The sequence below is a fragment of the Lichenostomus cassidix genome, chromosome 2, assembly GCF_008360975.1.
Source record: "Lichenostomus cassidix isolate B80296 chromosome 2, HeHo_3.0, whole genome shotgun sequence".
NCBI classification, from domain to species: Eukaryota; Metazoa; Chordata; class Aves; order Passeriformes; family Meliphagidae; genus Lichenostomus; species Lichenostomus cassidix.
In genome coordinates, this window is record NC_139482.1 from 45,749,277 (window position 1) to 45,764,178 (window position 14,902).

General features: G+C 41.3%; 1 protein-coding gene and 1 long non-coding RNA gene across 7 annotated transcripts in view; one reads left to right on the forward strand and one right to left on the reverse strand.

Moving 5' to 3' along the window:
- Nucleotides 1-14,902, forward strand: part of BBS9 (Bardet-Biedl syndrome 9) — a 291,677-nt gene that overhangs the window by 13,303 nt on the left and 263,472 nt on the right. For 2 of the 5 annotated variants that reach the window (XM_085051383.1, XM_085051386.1), the window contains exons 1-5: nt 176-390; nt 1,472-1,592; nt 4,884-5,034; nt 6,224-6,288; nt 8,727-8,840. In XM_085051383.1, coding sequence (XP_084907509.1) covers nt 1,481-1,592; nt 4,884-5,034; nt 6,224-6,288; nt 8,727-8,840 — 442 coding nt within the window. In that variant the 5' untranslated portion in view covers nt 176-390; nt 1,472-1,480. Of the gene's footprint in view, nt 1-174; nt 391-1,471; nt 1,593-4,883; nt 5,035-6,223; nt 6,289-8,726; nt 8,841-14,902 lie in introns of those variants that run through there. The other 3 variants (XM_085051388.1, XM_085051385.1, XM_085051384.1) reach the window with 3 other exon arrangements.
- Nucleotides 11,850-14,197, reverse strand: LOC146441302 (uncharacterized). Of its 2 annotated transcripts, none has more exons than XR_014850429.1 (3): nt 14,158-14,197; nt 12,111-12,299; nt 11,850-11,986 (listed from the first exon to the last, which is right to left on the reverse strand). It is a non-coding gene; the product is annotated as an uncharacterized LOC146441302 (long non-coding RNA). The 2 variants fall into 2 exon arrangements; XR_014850428.1 differs by having other exon boundaries at nt 14,059-14,178.

Below are 14,902 nucleotides of genomic sequence, written 5' to 3' on the forward strand. Positions count from 1 at the left end.
AAGAAGAAGAACCACGAGTTGCCGAGTGGTTAAGGTTGGGGATTTTTTCTCTCTCCTCTCAGAAAATACAAAAGGAATGCTTCCCTTCTTTGCTCTTCCCCCCCGTAAAGGACGAAATGAGAGAGCCCAACGGCCCATGGCGCCGCTTCCCAAACTACGTTTCCCGAGCTCCCTCTAGGGCGGGGCGTGAGGCGGTGCGCGGCTGCTGCGGGCGGGGGGGAGAGGAGGATGCTGGAGATGGCGGCGGCGGTGGGAGTGCGCCTGTAGCACTGCCGCTCTGTGCCTCGCCTCGGGCCGCGCCTGAGCGAGGAGCTCCTGTGAGGAAGCGGGGCTGCCGCCCCGGGGCGGCTCGGACTGCGCCGTGCCAGGGAGCTGTCGCCTCCCGCCAAAGTAAGCCCCCGCCGGGCTCCGTCTCCCTCTCCCGCCCCGCGGGGATGTGTCTGTATTTGAGTGTGTGTGTGTCCGTCCGTCTCTGTCTGTGTCCGTGTGTCCGTGGCTCGGTGCGGGTGCTGTGGGTGCTGCCCAGGCGCTCTGTGAGGGAGGGCAGGAGGGGCTGAGGGGTGTGTGTGGAGGGCTGTGCTGTGCCAGCCCGCGCTCGGCGGCAGCAGGTTGCCTAGCGGGCATAGCGACGGGAAAAAGAGGGAAAATAAATGTCTTTATTTGCCGGACGTGGTTTCCTTTTAAAAAGGAAAGGCGCGGGCTTGCAAGCTGAGTTTGTTCCGAATCCTGTCTTTTCCCGTTCTTGGCGCTGGAGCTGGCGGTGCCTGGCGGCTCTTCGCCGCTGTGTGGGCTGTGGGATCGAGAGTGTCCGGGTTCCTGGGGTTCATAGGTATGGAGCTGGGAGTTTTGAACTAGGATAATGGTATTGTCAAGCCGCCTGAAAAGGGATTAGTCTCCTCGCTCCTTCCCCCCCGCTTCTTAAAATAACATCAGGTAGGGAGCGGAAAAGCTGATTTGTGCCCTGTATGACCGAGTTCTTTAGTCGTGTCACTGGAGCATCTTCAAGGCGATTACGCGGTGGAGGTTTTGATGTCGTCTGTTTATGTCTCCATTTACTTGTCTTAAAATAATTTCTCTTGCAGAAGACTTGCATCAGATTTTTTTTTTTTTGCTGGTTCAGAGACCTCAGTTCTGTGACTTCAAAAACTTTTTATTACTTAAGGCTTGTATCAGAAGGCATTTAATAATTTTAAAAAATCTGCTATTTTGTTGTGTTTTCTTCATGTAATTAGCAGTGTCTATCACTACTAATTTAACTAATGATAATAAGATTCCTGAGGTTGTTTTCTGAACTATACAGCCAGAAACTCAGGACACTTGGAAGTAAAATTTATTTAGCTCACACTGGTGCAATGTGAAACCAAGAGGTGTAATATACTTAAGGAAAGCTGATGCTAACAAAGAAAAGGGATTTTGTATGAACAGTTGCATGTATTAGTATGAGCTTAACAATTGTTTGTTTCCTTTCCAGTAACGAAGAATGTCCTTGTTTAAAGCTAGAGACTGGTGGTCCACCATACTTGGAGAAAAGGAAGAATTTGACCAAGGCTGTCTGTGTGTTGCTGATGTTGATAATAGTGGCAGTGGACAAGGTAAATTCAGACTTATGTGATTGCTGGCTTTTAAGCCACACAGTTTTAAGTTTGCTTTGGCCAACAAGTGATGAAAGCTTGTTAGCCTGGCTAGTTAGTTTTAGGTCTGCTATCTTTAATATGTCTTTGTAGGCTTAAGAAGGCAAATTCAGTGCACTCTGTCTTTTTATATTTGTCTGTTGCTAAACATGTTAATTCTTGCTTGTGTTCACTAGTAACTTCTCTTATGTCTTATTCCCCCAGTGGTAGATATTGTTAAAATAAAGAATTTTCAGTTAGTCATGGGAGCAAGCACATTGTGACTTGTAAAAAAGAAAAAGGAAAGTGAGAGCTAAAAAGTTAAGAATTTGGAAAAACAAATAAACAACCCTTTTGGTCTGTAAAATAAGTCATGAGTGAAATAAGTAACTCTGCTTGAGTAAACCCTGCTTTCCTGTGTAGTCATTAATAACATGAAATGATCTTTGCTGTCAGGGACAATTTTTGTGTGTGTATTTGTTTTTAATTAATAAATTACTGGGATCTTTATGATATCATGCTCACCTTGGAACTGTGTTTTTGCCTAGTAGAGGACTTGAGTTTGGTTTCATCACTGCCATACACTTCTAAAATTATTTTAATGTAAAGTTCTCCCTTTGCAGGACAATTTGAATAAAGTTGAGCTCTTACTGCTTTGGTGTACAACCTTTTTCAGTAGGAATTCACTAGAGTCATATTCAGGTTGGAAAAGACCTTTAAGATGATTGAGTCCGACAGCTAACACTTTGTGTTCACTGCTAAACCATATCCTTGAGCACCATGTCTACATGTCTTTTAAATACCACCAGGGATGGTAATTCAACCACTTCTTTTGGTAGTCTCTTCCAGTGCTTCACAACTCTTTTGCTGAAATTTTTCCTAATGTCCCATATAGGTTTTACACCCCCTGGTGCACCTCTAAGCCCTTCATTGGCTTTGTTGCCTGTCTCTGGCCATGCTCCACCATCCCCATGACTTCCTTGTAGTGAGGGGTCCAAAACTGAATACAGTATTTGAGGTGCATCTCACCAGTGCTGAATAGAGGGGGGCAATACTTCTCTGGCCACACACTTTCTGATACAAGCCAGGATGCCACTGGCATTCTTGGCCGGCTGGGTACATGCTGCCTCATGTTCCAGCTGCTGTCAACCATCACCCCAGGTACTTTTCTGTTGGGCAGCACTCCAGCCACTCTTCCCCAAGCCTGCTGTGTTGCATGGGGTTGTTGTGGCTGAAGTGAATGACCTGGCACTTGGCCTTGTTGGACCTCATACGACTGGCCTCCACCCATTGCTCCAGCCTGTCCTGATCCTTCTACAGAGCCATCCTACCCTCCAGCAGATCAACCTTCCCATTCAACTTGGAGTCATTAGCAAATGTACTGAGGGTGCACTTGATACCCTCATCCAGGTCATTGATAAAGATATTAAACCAGACTGGTCCCAGTACTGAACACTAGGGAATGTCACTCATGGCTGGTCCCCAGCTGGATGTAACTCAATTCACCACTCCTCTCTGGGCTCAGCCACCCAGTCACTTTTCTACCCAGCAAGCAATGCACCTGTCCAAGCCATGATCACCCAGTTTCTCCAGGAGAATGCTGTGGGAAATGCTGTCAGAAGTTTACTAAAGTCTAGGTAAACAACACCCACAATCAGTCCCTTGTCCACTAAGCTGGTCACCTTGTCATAGCAGGAGATAAGGTTGGCCAAACAGAACCTGCCCTTCATAAACCTCTGCCGGCTGGGTTTTATCCCCTGGTTGTCCCATACAAGCTGCATGATGGCATTTAGATGATGAGTTCCCTGACAGCACTGAGGTCAGACTGACTGGCCTGTAGTTCTCCAGATTCTCCTTCTCACCCCTGTAGTAGATGGGCATCACATTTGCTAACTTCCAGTCAATTGGGAGCTCCCTCTCAGCCAGGATTGATGATAAATGATGAAGAGTGGCTTGGTGAGCACTTCCAGTAGCTCTCAGTATTTCTGGGTGGATCCCTTCTGGCCCCATAGACTTGTATGTGTGTCTAAGCAGTGTAGCAGAATGCTGACTATTTCCTCTTGCATTATGGGGACCTCATTCCACTCCGTGCTCCTGTCTTCCAGCTCAGGGGCTGGGTACCCAGAAACCGACTGTTGTTCTATTGAAGACTAAGGCAAACGCAGCACTAAGTACCTCAGGCTTTTCCTCATCCTTTGTCACTATGTTCCCCCCATATCCAGTAAAGAATGGAGATTCTCCTTGGCCATCCTTTTGTTGCTCATGTATTGATAGACATGTTTTTATTGTCTTTTATGGCAGTAGCTAGATTCAGTTCTAGTTGGCCTTTGGCCCTTGTAATTTTCTTCCTGCATAACCGCACAACATCCTTGTAGCCCCCCGATTCAGCTGCCCCTTCTTCCAAAGGTCATATCTCCTCTTTTTCCTGAGTTTCAGCCAAAGCTCTGTTCAGACAGGATGGTGTTCTTCTCTGCAAACTTGTATTTTGCCACATGGGAACGGCCTGGTCCTGTACCTTTTAAGATTTCCTTTGTTACAAATATTCAGCCTTCTTCGGTCGCTTTGCCCTTCAGGACTGCTTTCCAAGGGACTCTGTTCAACCACTCCAAAATGGGTCAAAGTCTGCCCACTGGAAGTCCATGACAGCCATTCTGCTGTCCCCCCTCCTTCCTTTTCTAAAAATCGAAAATAAAATTTTGTGATCACTGTGAGCCTCCAACCGTCATATCACCTACAAATCTGTCCCTGTTCACAAACAGCAAATCCAGTGGGGCACCTTCCCTGGTTGGCTCTCTCACCAACTGTGTCAGGCAGATCTTTCATACACTCCAGGAATCTCCTAGATACTTCCTCTCTGCTCTGTTATATTTTCAGCAGACATCTAGTAAGTTGCATTCCTCCACAAGAGCAATGGCTGGTGATTGAGACTTCTTCAAGCTGTTTATAGAATACTTCATTGCCTTTTCGTCCTTGTTGGGTGGTCTATAACAGATTCCCACCATGACATCTGCCTCCTTGGCCTTTTCGCTGATTCTTACCCATAAACACTTGCCCTATGGCTACCATCACTACTGTTGACAGATTTTCATGGATCTGCAAAAAATACAATTGCTAAAGTTAAACTAGAAGACAGAGCATAATGAACATTATTTGAATCATGTCAATATTCTATCTTTTTAGGGTATTATTTGAAACACTTTGCAGGAAATTGAGTTCCACATGTGCTATTGTATTATGTAGTATTCCTATGTGTTGTTTTTGTTTGGTTTTTAGATAAAGTTATTGTGGGCAGTTACATGGGATATCTCCGAATCTTTAATCCACATCCTGTGAAACCTGGAGATGAAGTACAACCTGAAGACTTACTCTTGGAAGTGCAGTTGCGAGAACCAATATTGCAGGTGGAAGTAGGAAAATTTGTTTCGTAAGTAAACGGCAGGCTATGGTGCTGTTTATTTAAGTCTTAGATGGGATTTTCTTCCTTTGTTTTGGAGGGTGAGTTTTCAGTTTCTAGATGGACAACTATTAATCATATCTACAAATCTATGATATGCTATATCCTATAATATAATATTTGATCTGCTTCTTGAATCGTCTTGGTATGAGAGCATTTTTACTTTAGGTATAGAGAGGGTAATCTTCCAAATAATTATACAGTTTTTTAGAAGTATGTAGAACAGGAAAAGCTTTACATTGAAAGTCATCTTTTAAGGTGTTAAGAATACTTGACTAACTTGTTATGACCTAGGATGTAATACTAGCCAATTGTTTCTTGTTTGATAGAAGGTAGAAGACCCTTAAATCCAGTGTATTTAGTAGAAATAAGTGGCCAGGTAGAGGAGAGATACTGTGACTCTAAGGAAAACACCTTATAGTTAGTTGGCTGTAAGAGAATCTACTTAGGAGAACATTTATTTAGAAATCAGTTCTTAAAGGATTAATTTTAATTTGGAAATTAACTTCTAAACTGCAGCACGAGCTTTATTTAAAAAATGAAAGTAAAACCTGTACTAACCATGGGAAAGATTTATGCTCTGAGACCAAAGGGTCAATTACTCACCGAGTGACCCTGTGATATCATTCCCTGTGCAGGAATGATAGTGCCTTGCTCTGTGAAATGAGCTAAAACCTTTTATATATTTAAAGCACAAGTACTTCTCTGCTAGAAATACTGCTTTTGTTTGGGGGAAGAAGAATGTGAGGATTTGAAGGCTCCATGCACCTAGTACAAATGTGAATGTAAAATAAAGTAATTTCTGATTGCTGAATAATACTTGTTTGGAGGGATGATCCACGTATTATCCCTCCATGAAGGATTAGCAGCACCTGGGTTCAAATGAGTTTCAAACTAAACTGGGAAAACAGTTGGGTTGCTATTGAATCTCCAAATATGTCCTTAAAGGATTCCTTTTGATTTTGAAATTAACTCCAAACACTTCTGTGGGAATTTAGGAAGATCAGTACTTCTAAGTTTTTATGCTAACATCTAATGCCCAAGCCTCTGGATCTGGCCCATGTATGAGAACAATTTCAACATGTTACTTGAATTTTATGCTGCATGAATTTTACCTGAATTTGTCTGAAAATAGTGGTTCTCTTACCCTTCTTTACAGTGGTACTGAAGGACTTCATCTGGCTGTGTTGCATTGCCGAAAACTCTGTGTGTATGCTGTTTCAGGTTAGTTTACAGATCCAAGCTTTCCAGTGATTTTAAGTGTATTCTAAAGTTTGGATTAGGTTAACGTTAAACTTGGTATATATAGTGTTTGCTCATCATCCCTGAAGGTCTACAGTCATGTTCTTTCACTCAAGCCCATGTATGAAGAGGAAACATTAGTAATTAGGTTTAGCAGAGGTTAGCAGAAGTTTGCTGGTCTGCTCCATGCCTGAGATGCTGTGATGTGTGTGATGGTCTGTGGTCAGTAGTGATTGTGAGCAACTAGTTCTCATTATGGTTTTATGAATTGGTGTTATTGTTCAACACGCTAATGAATAAATGATTGTATAATGCCAACCTACTTAGCTATTTAAAAAGAAACAATTACAATTCTTTCTGAACTGAGAAGTCCAGAAAATATTTTAGAAAGCCAGAACCTTGGTAAGGTAGCCCATGAGAAGACAGGAGATTGGTACTGGTAAGGAGGTGAAACCACTAGGTTTTGTTTTAAATCCTCTCTTTTCTACTTCCTTGGGCTGGAAATTCTATATGATGTGTTCTCTCTGTATGTGAAGAGTCAAGTCACAAAATACATATTCTGTGCATTGATTTTTTTGCTTTATGTGCTCAGAGCAAAGCACAGATTTAAGAGATCTATTAATGGTACACCCATCTTCAAAATTCAACAGACAACATGGCGTTGTTCCTTTTCTCCGTGCAGGGACACACTCTGTGGTTCCTTTCACTACAAGAGCATGGCTTTCTTGTAAGAGCACCTTGCTTCCTAGTTACAGACTTGTAGCCAGATAGATTACAAAAACATGCTCTCTTTTCAGATTCTTTTTGCCTGTCTGGAGACACCTGTGAAACTGGTCTTTGCTGAGGGGTAGTTCTTTGAGATGTACTGCAGTTTTCATGCTTTCCCTTTGCATGAAATAGTACTTATGCCTTAGGATTGTAGCCTACCAGTACAATTTTTATTAAAACAATTTATTTTTAAATTTGCATTAACAGCATACAACACTAAGTCTAAAATTCTTTAGTAGTTGTAATTTGCTGTTTGGTCTACATGGCTTAAGCAGTTAAGTAGTAATAAAATTTTGCAATCCTTTAATAGACTTTTCATACTAGTCTATGAACATTTGTGCTTTAATGGTAGTTTCTGTCATCTGAGTGGGTACTCTCAAACAAGCTCCTTTGTGAAATAACTATCATTATTTCTTTATGCTTTTAACGCAAATTATACTTTCATAAAGTGGAATCTTTACTTGCTTTATACGTTACCATATCTGTTATTCCTAATAAAATCACTATGCTGCTTCTCTTTGACAAATGAAAGCATCCTTCAGGGCTGATTAAAGTATGGCCTTGATATTGTATTACAGCCAATATACACAGACTGACTACTTTCTAACCTGTTTATCCTGAATTGTTGCTGATTATCTAGTTACTACTCAGCCAGGTCTTTTTCCCTCATGTCTATTCCAGTCTTTTCCCTAACATAGGCCTGCATTAGGGATAATTGTTTAAAAACGATGTTTGATTTGATTGGAGAAATTGCCTATAAAGGTTAGCATAAGCTACAAATCTTGTTTACGTTGTTGTAGGAATAATCTTTGCATAATTAAAGCTGTGGTAGGATTTAATGCAAAACACCTTTTTCCCAGCTGATGTGACTGTTCTCAAGGGTTTTCTTTTTTTTTTTTTTTTTTGTTTGCTAATATTAGTCCTTAAGTATTACTTTGTGTAATGAACTTCACTTTCTTCATGGGGTTCAGGAAGAACTTGATTCTCAAATGAAGAACTTTAATTTCTTTAGAGAGACTTTTAATTTCTGCTAGCTCCCTGAAGGAGTCAGGAAGTTATAATTCATGCAGACCTTTTCAGAGAGTTGGATGTATGTCACAAAATTATTTTTGGTACCATATGTTTGTCTTTTGTCTTTGCGTTGCTGATCACTGCATTTGATTTCTGGCAGAATAAAGGCTAATGATAAACATTTAATGTGTGATGTGCCCTAAACATAGCTTTGTCAAGTTATAGCTAATGACCAGCTACTGCTTTATTTGAGACAGAGACTATTGCACCTGAAGCTGGCTGTTGGATATAGTATGAGAAATAGCTAGAGAATCATAAGAATTCCCCTTTGAGCAGGGTTTTTTTCTGGCGTTAGAGGTGTGCCCAGCATGAAAAATACATTTAAGTAATAAAATCTCAGCCTCTTGTGAGATCTTTATTCCATGGTAATAATGAGACTTTATTTCTGGTTCTGGCCTTTAAGAATATTGTAGCTTGGTGATTTTTTTTTTTAAGAAAGCAGCAGTGTGTGCCTACATATCTCAAAGTCACTAGGAATTAAGTTACTTTTTTTTTCAGATTGTTGCACACTGATACTCCTTTACTTATTCCACGGTGCATGGATCAAATTAATAAATATTATACCCCTTGCTTCTTTGTAGGAACTCAGGGAAATGTGGAGCATGGGAACCAGTATCAGATCAAACTGATGTATGAGCACAATCTTCAAAGAACTGCTTGTAATATGACCTATGGTCCATTTGGTGGTGTAAAAGGTAAGTTCCTTGTTGTACATTCTTTATAATTTGTTGTTTATTTGAATTTTGAAGTGCAGAATGGTGCTGCTGTCTAGAGGAAACCATCTTTCTATGCATGATGGTACCTTCATCAGATGCATATTGAAAATAACTGAGGTTGAAATGAGGCAAAGAATATTAAGTGCAGAGTGGTTGTTTTCTCACATTTTGAACTGGATATGAGTTCACAAAGATAATATTGATTTTAAAAAACATGACAAAATTCCTGGCTCTTCCCTTGTAAAATACTTTAACATCTAAAAATAATAATTTTCTTCTGTGCTTTAATTCTGTTTTGCTTTTCTGCACTTGCTTATCCTGGACAAATTAAAAAGTTACCATCTTCTTTTGCTGAGCCTAAAGTATCAAGTGTCTTGAAGGATATGCAATGCAGACTTCTAAAAAATACCTAAAGTTTGATTGGAAAAACAGAAAGTGGACAGTAATATTTATGGTGTGTTTGTAGATCTGAATAAGTTGAATAGATATCAGTCAGTTTTGAACTTGTGGATGTTTTTGTGTTCTGATGTGGAAGTATTTAGATTGGCTTTGCATAACAACTCTTTCTCTTCAGAAGTAAAGATTGCCCAAAAATATTGGGGGGTGGCAGTCACTGACAAAAGTAGTGTCCTTAAACTGTTGGCAGAGTGATAGTCACTTTCCAAGGCAGAAAGTCTCCTGCAAGATATTGCAAATATATCCTGAGTTCTGTGCCTGTGACAGGCTTCCAGTAATAAAGTTACAATGCCTTACCCTAAATTCAGACTTGTCCCTGGCCTTAAATTCAGCTGACCAAAGTCCTTACTGATTGAAGAGATTTTTACCTACTGATTTCTTACAACTGCCTTGGGGAAAATGGTTGACTCATGTGGTTGAGAAGGTATAAATGCTGTATGTTAAGGAGTGAGTGTGTATGGTATGGGGATATTCCCGTTAACAGCAGAAAGACAATACAGAGGTTCCTAAATCTGAGAAGAGGGAATAATGTTCTCTGACATTCTACAGTGGAGTTGCAGTAACAAATGTATAGGGGGTTGTAAACTAAGTATTGTGAGTGTCTAGAATGGTTCAGAAAGACTAAAACAAGTAACTGTGTACCACCATGCTGTTCTGCAGAAGAAATTCTCTCAATTTTTGACATGCATGGGTGTTTACCATGGAAGTCTGAGTAGAGCTCTGACCACCAGCTCAGTCTTGATGCCAGACCTGTCTCATGAGCTGTGGTAGATGCAAGTAATCTAATGGATATGGTGTCTTTGCAAGCTAGGGAGACATGAGGTAATACCCTAGAATCTACTCAGCAAGCCAAACACTTTTCAGCACAGAGGATGGTCAAAATGAAGGCCAATCATGGCAAAGCAGCAAGAACAGCAGATGGAATCCTAGTAAGTTCTGTAAACTTTTCTGAGTTTCCTGTGTTAGCATGTCATGCTAATTTCCTTTTCCTTTTTTCTTCACCATGTTCCAGTTCACATAAGTGTGTTTATTGCTGTTGGACAAAGAATGATCTCAAGTCATAAATAAACAAAGAAGGCAGAGATTTAGATTATGTGATGAATACTACTTGTTCATATTGTAAGATCAAGATGCTTTCTGTTTAATACTTAAATCTAGGAAAATTATAGTGAATGTTCAGGTACCTGGTAGGAGGCTAATAAGCCATGTGTTGAAGCATCAGAGAAGTTGGCAAAATGGACACTGGGTAAAGTTCTTTTGGGAAACGAAAGAATATTCTTTTTTGGTAGATTTCCTGGACCGAATGTTCTTTTTGTGGCTTTCCTGGGCTGATTAGATTTCTTACCAGGGATATGCTTTTAAACTTGCCCCAAGTCTTTTGCAATGAATCTATTTCAAGTTTTTTTTGTCATCTTTTATGTCTTGTTCTCTCATTGAGGCTTATGAATGACAGTATTGTGGTTTTATTTCCATCTTGGAAGACCAGCCAGATTGAACCAGAAAGGAAGTCTGTCAAGTGCTGTTAATTTTAGTAAACAAATGCCTGTCCTGGTCTGGCCTGCCATGCTGTCTATGTGTATCTATGTTTGGCAGATGTTCTGGTGTGCCATTGAGAGTCTACATGAATAGTTTTTTTTTTTTGAATTATCAGTCTTCCTGAGGCTTCTCTGGAGTTCTTTTCAGTCATCTTCTAACAGTCTCACCTTCAGCAAAGGTTAATTAATTGTAGTGCTGTAAGCCAGCAGCAATGAGCTTGCTTGACTAGCAATGTAATTTCTGCACCACACTCTGAAAGCAGGATAACAAAATATAGGGAGAGTTTTTGCATTTATTGCCTTCTGTTACTACTGCGACTAATATGTGTCTTGTTGGTATACTCAATGGCAGTGGAACAGAAGGAGGAAAGCATGCATACAGGGAAAGCATGCTGTGGGAATGTTGGGGAGGACGGTGAATGTCAGTCCCCCAGGAACACGATTTTTCTGAGTTAGTAAAGAATGCTGTAGGAGTTGACACAGCACTTGATATATGAAGTTGCTCAGTCTTGCTCAGATTTCTGTTGCTGAAGGTTAAAACCCAAAGACTGAGAAGCTGACCAGTGGCTTGCGTGGATTAACAGCATACATTTTTCTTAAAAATAGCAGAGTGTGAATTGTCGTTGTCACCACTAGATGGTCCCCTTACTACAGTTAGCAGTCAGCGTTTTTAAAGCTGCATTTATCCTTGAACTGATTCTACAGGTGTATTTACTGCAACACTTAATGACGTGTAGAAAACACAAAAGCGCTTTCTGAAAACCCCTCTAGCTAAAAGTCTTTTATTGATTGAAACAAACTGTGTACTGTTGGTTGTAGAACTTTAGCAAAAAGGTGAAGTGAACTTGACTCTTACTTTCAGCAGAACTGTTAAAGGCCCAGGGGTGTGAGAAATAACTATGAACTCTCTTAGAAATTTAGCTAGAATTCTAAACATAGCTAATGGAAATGTTTAAAATAGTAAATGGAAAACACCTAGAAAGATGAAAATATAGAAGTCAAGCATAGTGTAGTCAGAGTTACTCGTGACTTACAACTTTAAAAAATCTCTGGCAAAGGATTATAATGCAGATCTTTACATTTCTTTGCTGCTTTAGCTTTATGTTTGTTCCTTGCTGTCTCTGAACACTGGTGCTGAAATGAAAGCAAGGAAGTATCAAGAAGACACATAGGAAGATCAGCTACTGATTTTATATTTTAAAAAATCAGTATTGTTAGCCCAGACTTTCAAAAGTTGAATTTAACTTTAAGACATTACCTTTGTTTTGAATGCATGTGTTTCCTTTTCATATTTCTGAACTCTTCCTCATGGTCTTAGAGCTATAAGTTGAGTTTGTCATCCAGTGCTCCAATTCTAGCATGTGGGTCATTTTAGAAAGGATGGTTCATGATAAAATCATGAGTCAGTAGAGCTGAACACTGGTTTTCAACCAAGTGGACCCTTAACCTAGCCACAAAATGTCATAGCCCTTAAGTAACGAACAGATTGTAAACTTCATGTTTTACTTCAGATATAAAATTTAAAGATCTTGAAGGTACTTCACCTTAAGCTCTCTTTTTTTTCTTTTTTTAAGAAAATGAAGGTGAAAAAGCATACATCTTTATGATTTATGATGCACCCTTACTTATGGTAAGGACTCAACTCTACAAAAATTTTACTTTATATAGACCCATTCATCATGTAAGTTTTATAAGGTCAGATTAGACTATTATGGCATCATGCGATTACACCACTAGAGATGCTGTGCTAAGAGCTCAACTGTCATTATATGAAGTGATGTTTGCTGATAGTTTACAGTATCTTGGAAAGTATTTTCTGTTTTCGCATCTGTAGTTTAGGTTTTGGGGTTGTTTGGGGGTGGGTGTGGTGTGTGGTTGGTTTGTGTTGGTGGTTGGGGGTTAGGACCTTGAGCTTTGGAAGAGTGAACTTCCAGATGTCTATGGAATTGGTGAATGAGATACTCTGGAAAACTATCCTTAGGGACAAAGGAGCTGACCAGAGCTGTCAGCTCTTTAAGGACACTTTTCTTAGAGCACAAAACTCTCCATCCCGATGTGTAAGAAATTGTGCAAGGCAGGGCAGACACCAGCATGGATGAGCAAGGATCTGCTCCTCAAACTGAGGAGTAAGAAAGAAGTGCACAGCCAGTAGAAACAGACTGACCTGGGGAGAGTACAGGGATATTGTTCAGATGTGTAGGGATGGGATTAAGAAAGTCAAAGCACTGATGGGACAGGACTCAGCAAAGGATGTGAAAAATCACAAAAAGCCATTCTGTAACTATATACAAGGCCAAGGAGGGTGTACCCCCTGATAAATGACAACAGATATGGTAACAACAGATATGGAGAAGACTGAGTTTTTTGCCTTAGTCTTCAATGAGTTTTTTGCCTTAGTCTTCACTGACAGTCAGGTTTCCCACATCTCTCAAGTCCCTGAATTTAGTAAGAATTGGGAGAGACAAGTCCCTCCTGCTGTAAGCAAAGAGCAGGTTTGGGACCATTTGATGAAACTGAATAGCCACAAATCTGCGGGGCCTGATGACATGCATCCCAGGGTCCTGAGGCAACAGGCTGGTGTTGTTGCAAAGCCACTCTCCATTGTATTTGAAAAGTCTTGGCTGTCAGGCAAAGTCCTTGTAACTGGAAAAAGGGAAACATTGCTTCTCTTTGTAATAAGAGGAGAAAGGAATCTGGGGAACTATAGACCAGTGAACCTTTCCTCTGTGCCTGGGAAAATTATGGAGCAGATCCTCCTGGAAGCAGTGTTAAGACACATTGGAGGTGATCCAAGACAGCCAGCATGGCTTCACTAAGGGCAAATCATGTCTGACCAGTCTGGTGGCCTTCTATCATGGAGTGACTGCAATGGATGACAAGGGAAAGTGGATCGATATCATCTACCTAGGCTTCCCTAAGGTTTTTGACCATGGGCCCACATGGCATTCTTAATTCCAAACCAAAGAGGTGTGGATTTGATGGAGGGACTATTCTGTGGATAAGGAATTGGCTGGATGGATGCAGCTGGAGAATTGCAGTCAATAGCTCTATGTCCAGGTAGAGGCTGGTGGCAAGTGGTGTCCCATAGGGACTCTGTCTGGGGACCAGTGCTCTTCAGTATCTTTGTCAATGATGTAGATAGCGGATCGAGTGTACCCTCAGCAAGTTTGCAGATGACACCAACTTGTGTGGTGTGATTGACACACCTGAAGGCCAGGATGCCATCCAGAGCACCTGGACAAGCTTGAGAAGTGGGTTCATGGGGACCTGGCAAGGTTCAGTGTGCCAAGTGCAAGGTGCTACACCTGGGTCTGGGCAGTCCCAGACATGAGTACAGACAGGGAGATGAACTAATTAAGAGCAGTCCTACAGAGAAGAACTTGGGTGTTTGTGAGGTGTTCCCATGGATGACAAGCTGGATGTGAGGCAACAGTTTGGGCTCACAGCCTGGAATGCCAAGCATATTCTGGGCTGCATCAAAAGCAGCATGACCAGCAGGGCAAGGGTGATGATTGTTTCCCCTGTGAGACCCCACCTGGAGTGCTGCTTGCAGTTCTGGAGTCCTCAGCACAGGAAAGACCTGGACTCATTAGAGCAGGTCCAGAGGAGGTCCACAAAAAATTTAGAGGGATGGAACATTTCTCCTCCAAAGACAGGCTGAGAGAGCTAGGGTTTTTCAGCCTGGAGAAGAGAAGGCTCTAGGGAGACCTTGTTGTGGCCTTACAGTACTTAAGGGGGGCTTACAGAAAAGAGGGAGAGTGACTTTTTACATGGGCGTATAGCAATAGGACAAAGGGGAATGGTTTCATACTGAGAGAGGTGTCCCATCCCTGGGAATTTTCAAGACCAGGTTGGATGGGCCTCTGAGCAACCTGATCTAGTGGGTCCCTGCAAGGAGCAGTGTCATCGTCAGCTAGTCCAGGTCACTCTGAGATAGGTCCAGTCTGACCTTGAATATTTCCAGGAATGGTGCATCCACCACCTCACTGCACAACCTGTTCCAGTGTTTTGCCACCTTCATCGTAAAAACCTTCTTCCTTATGTCTAATT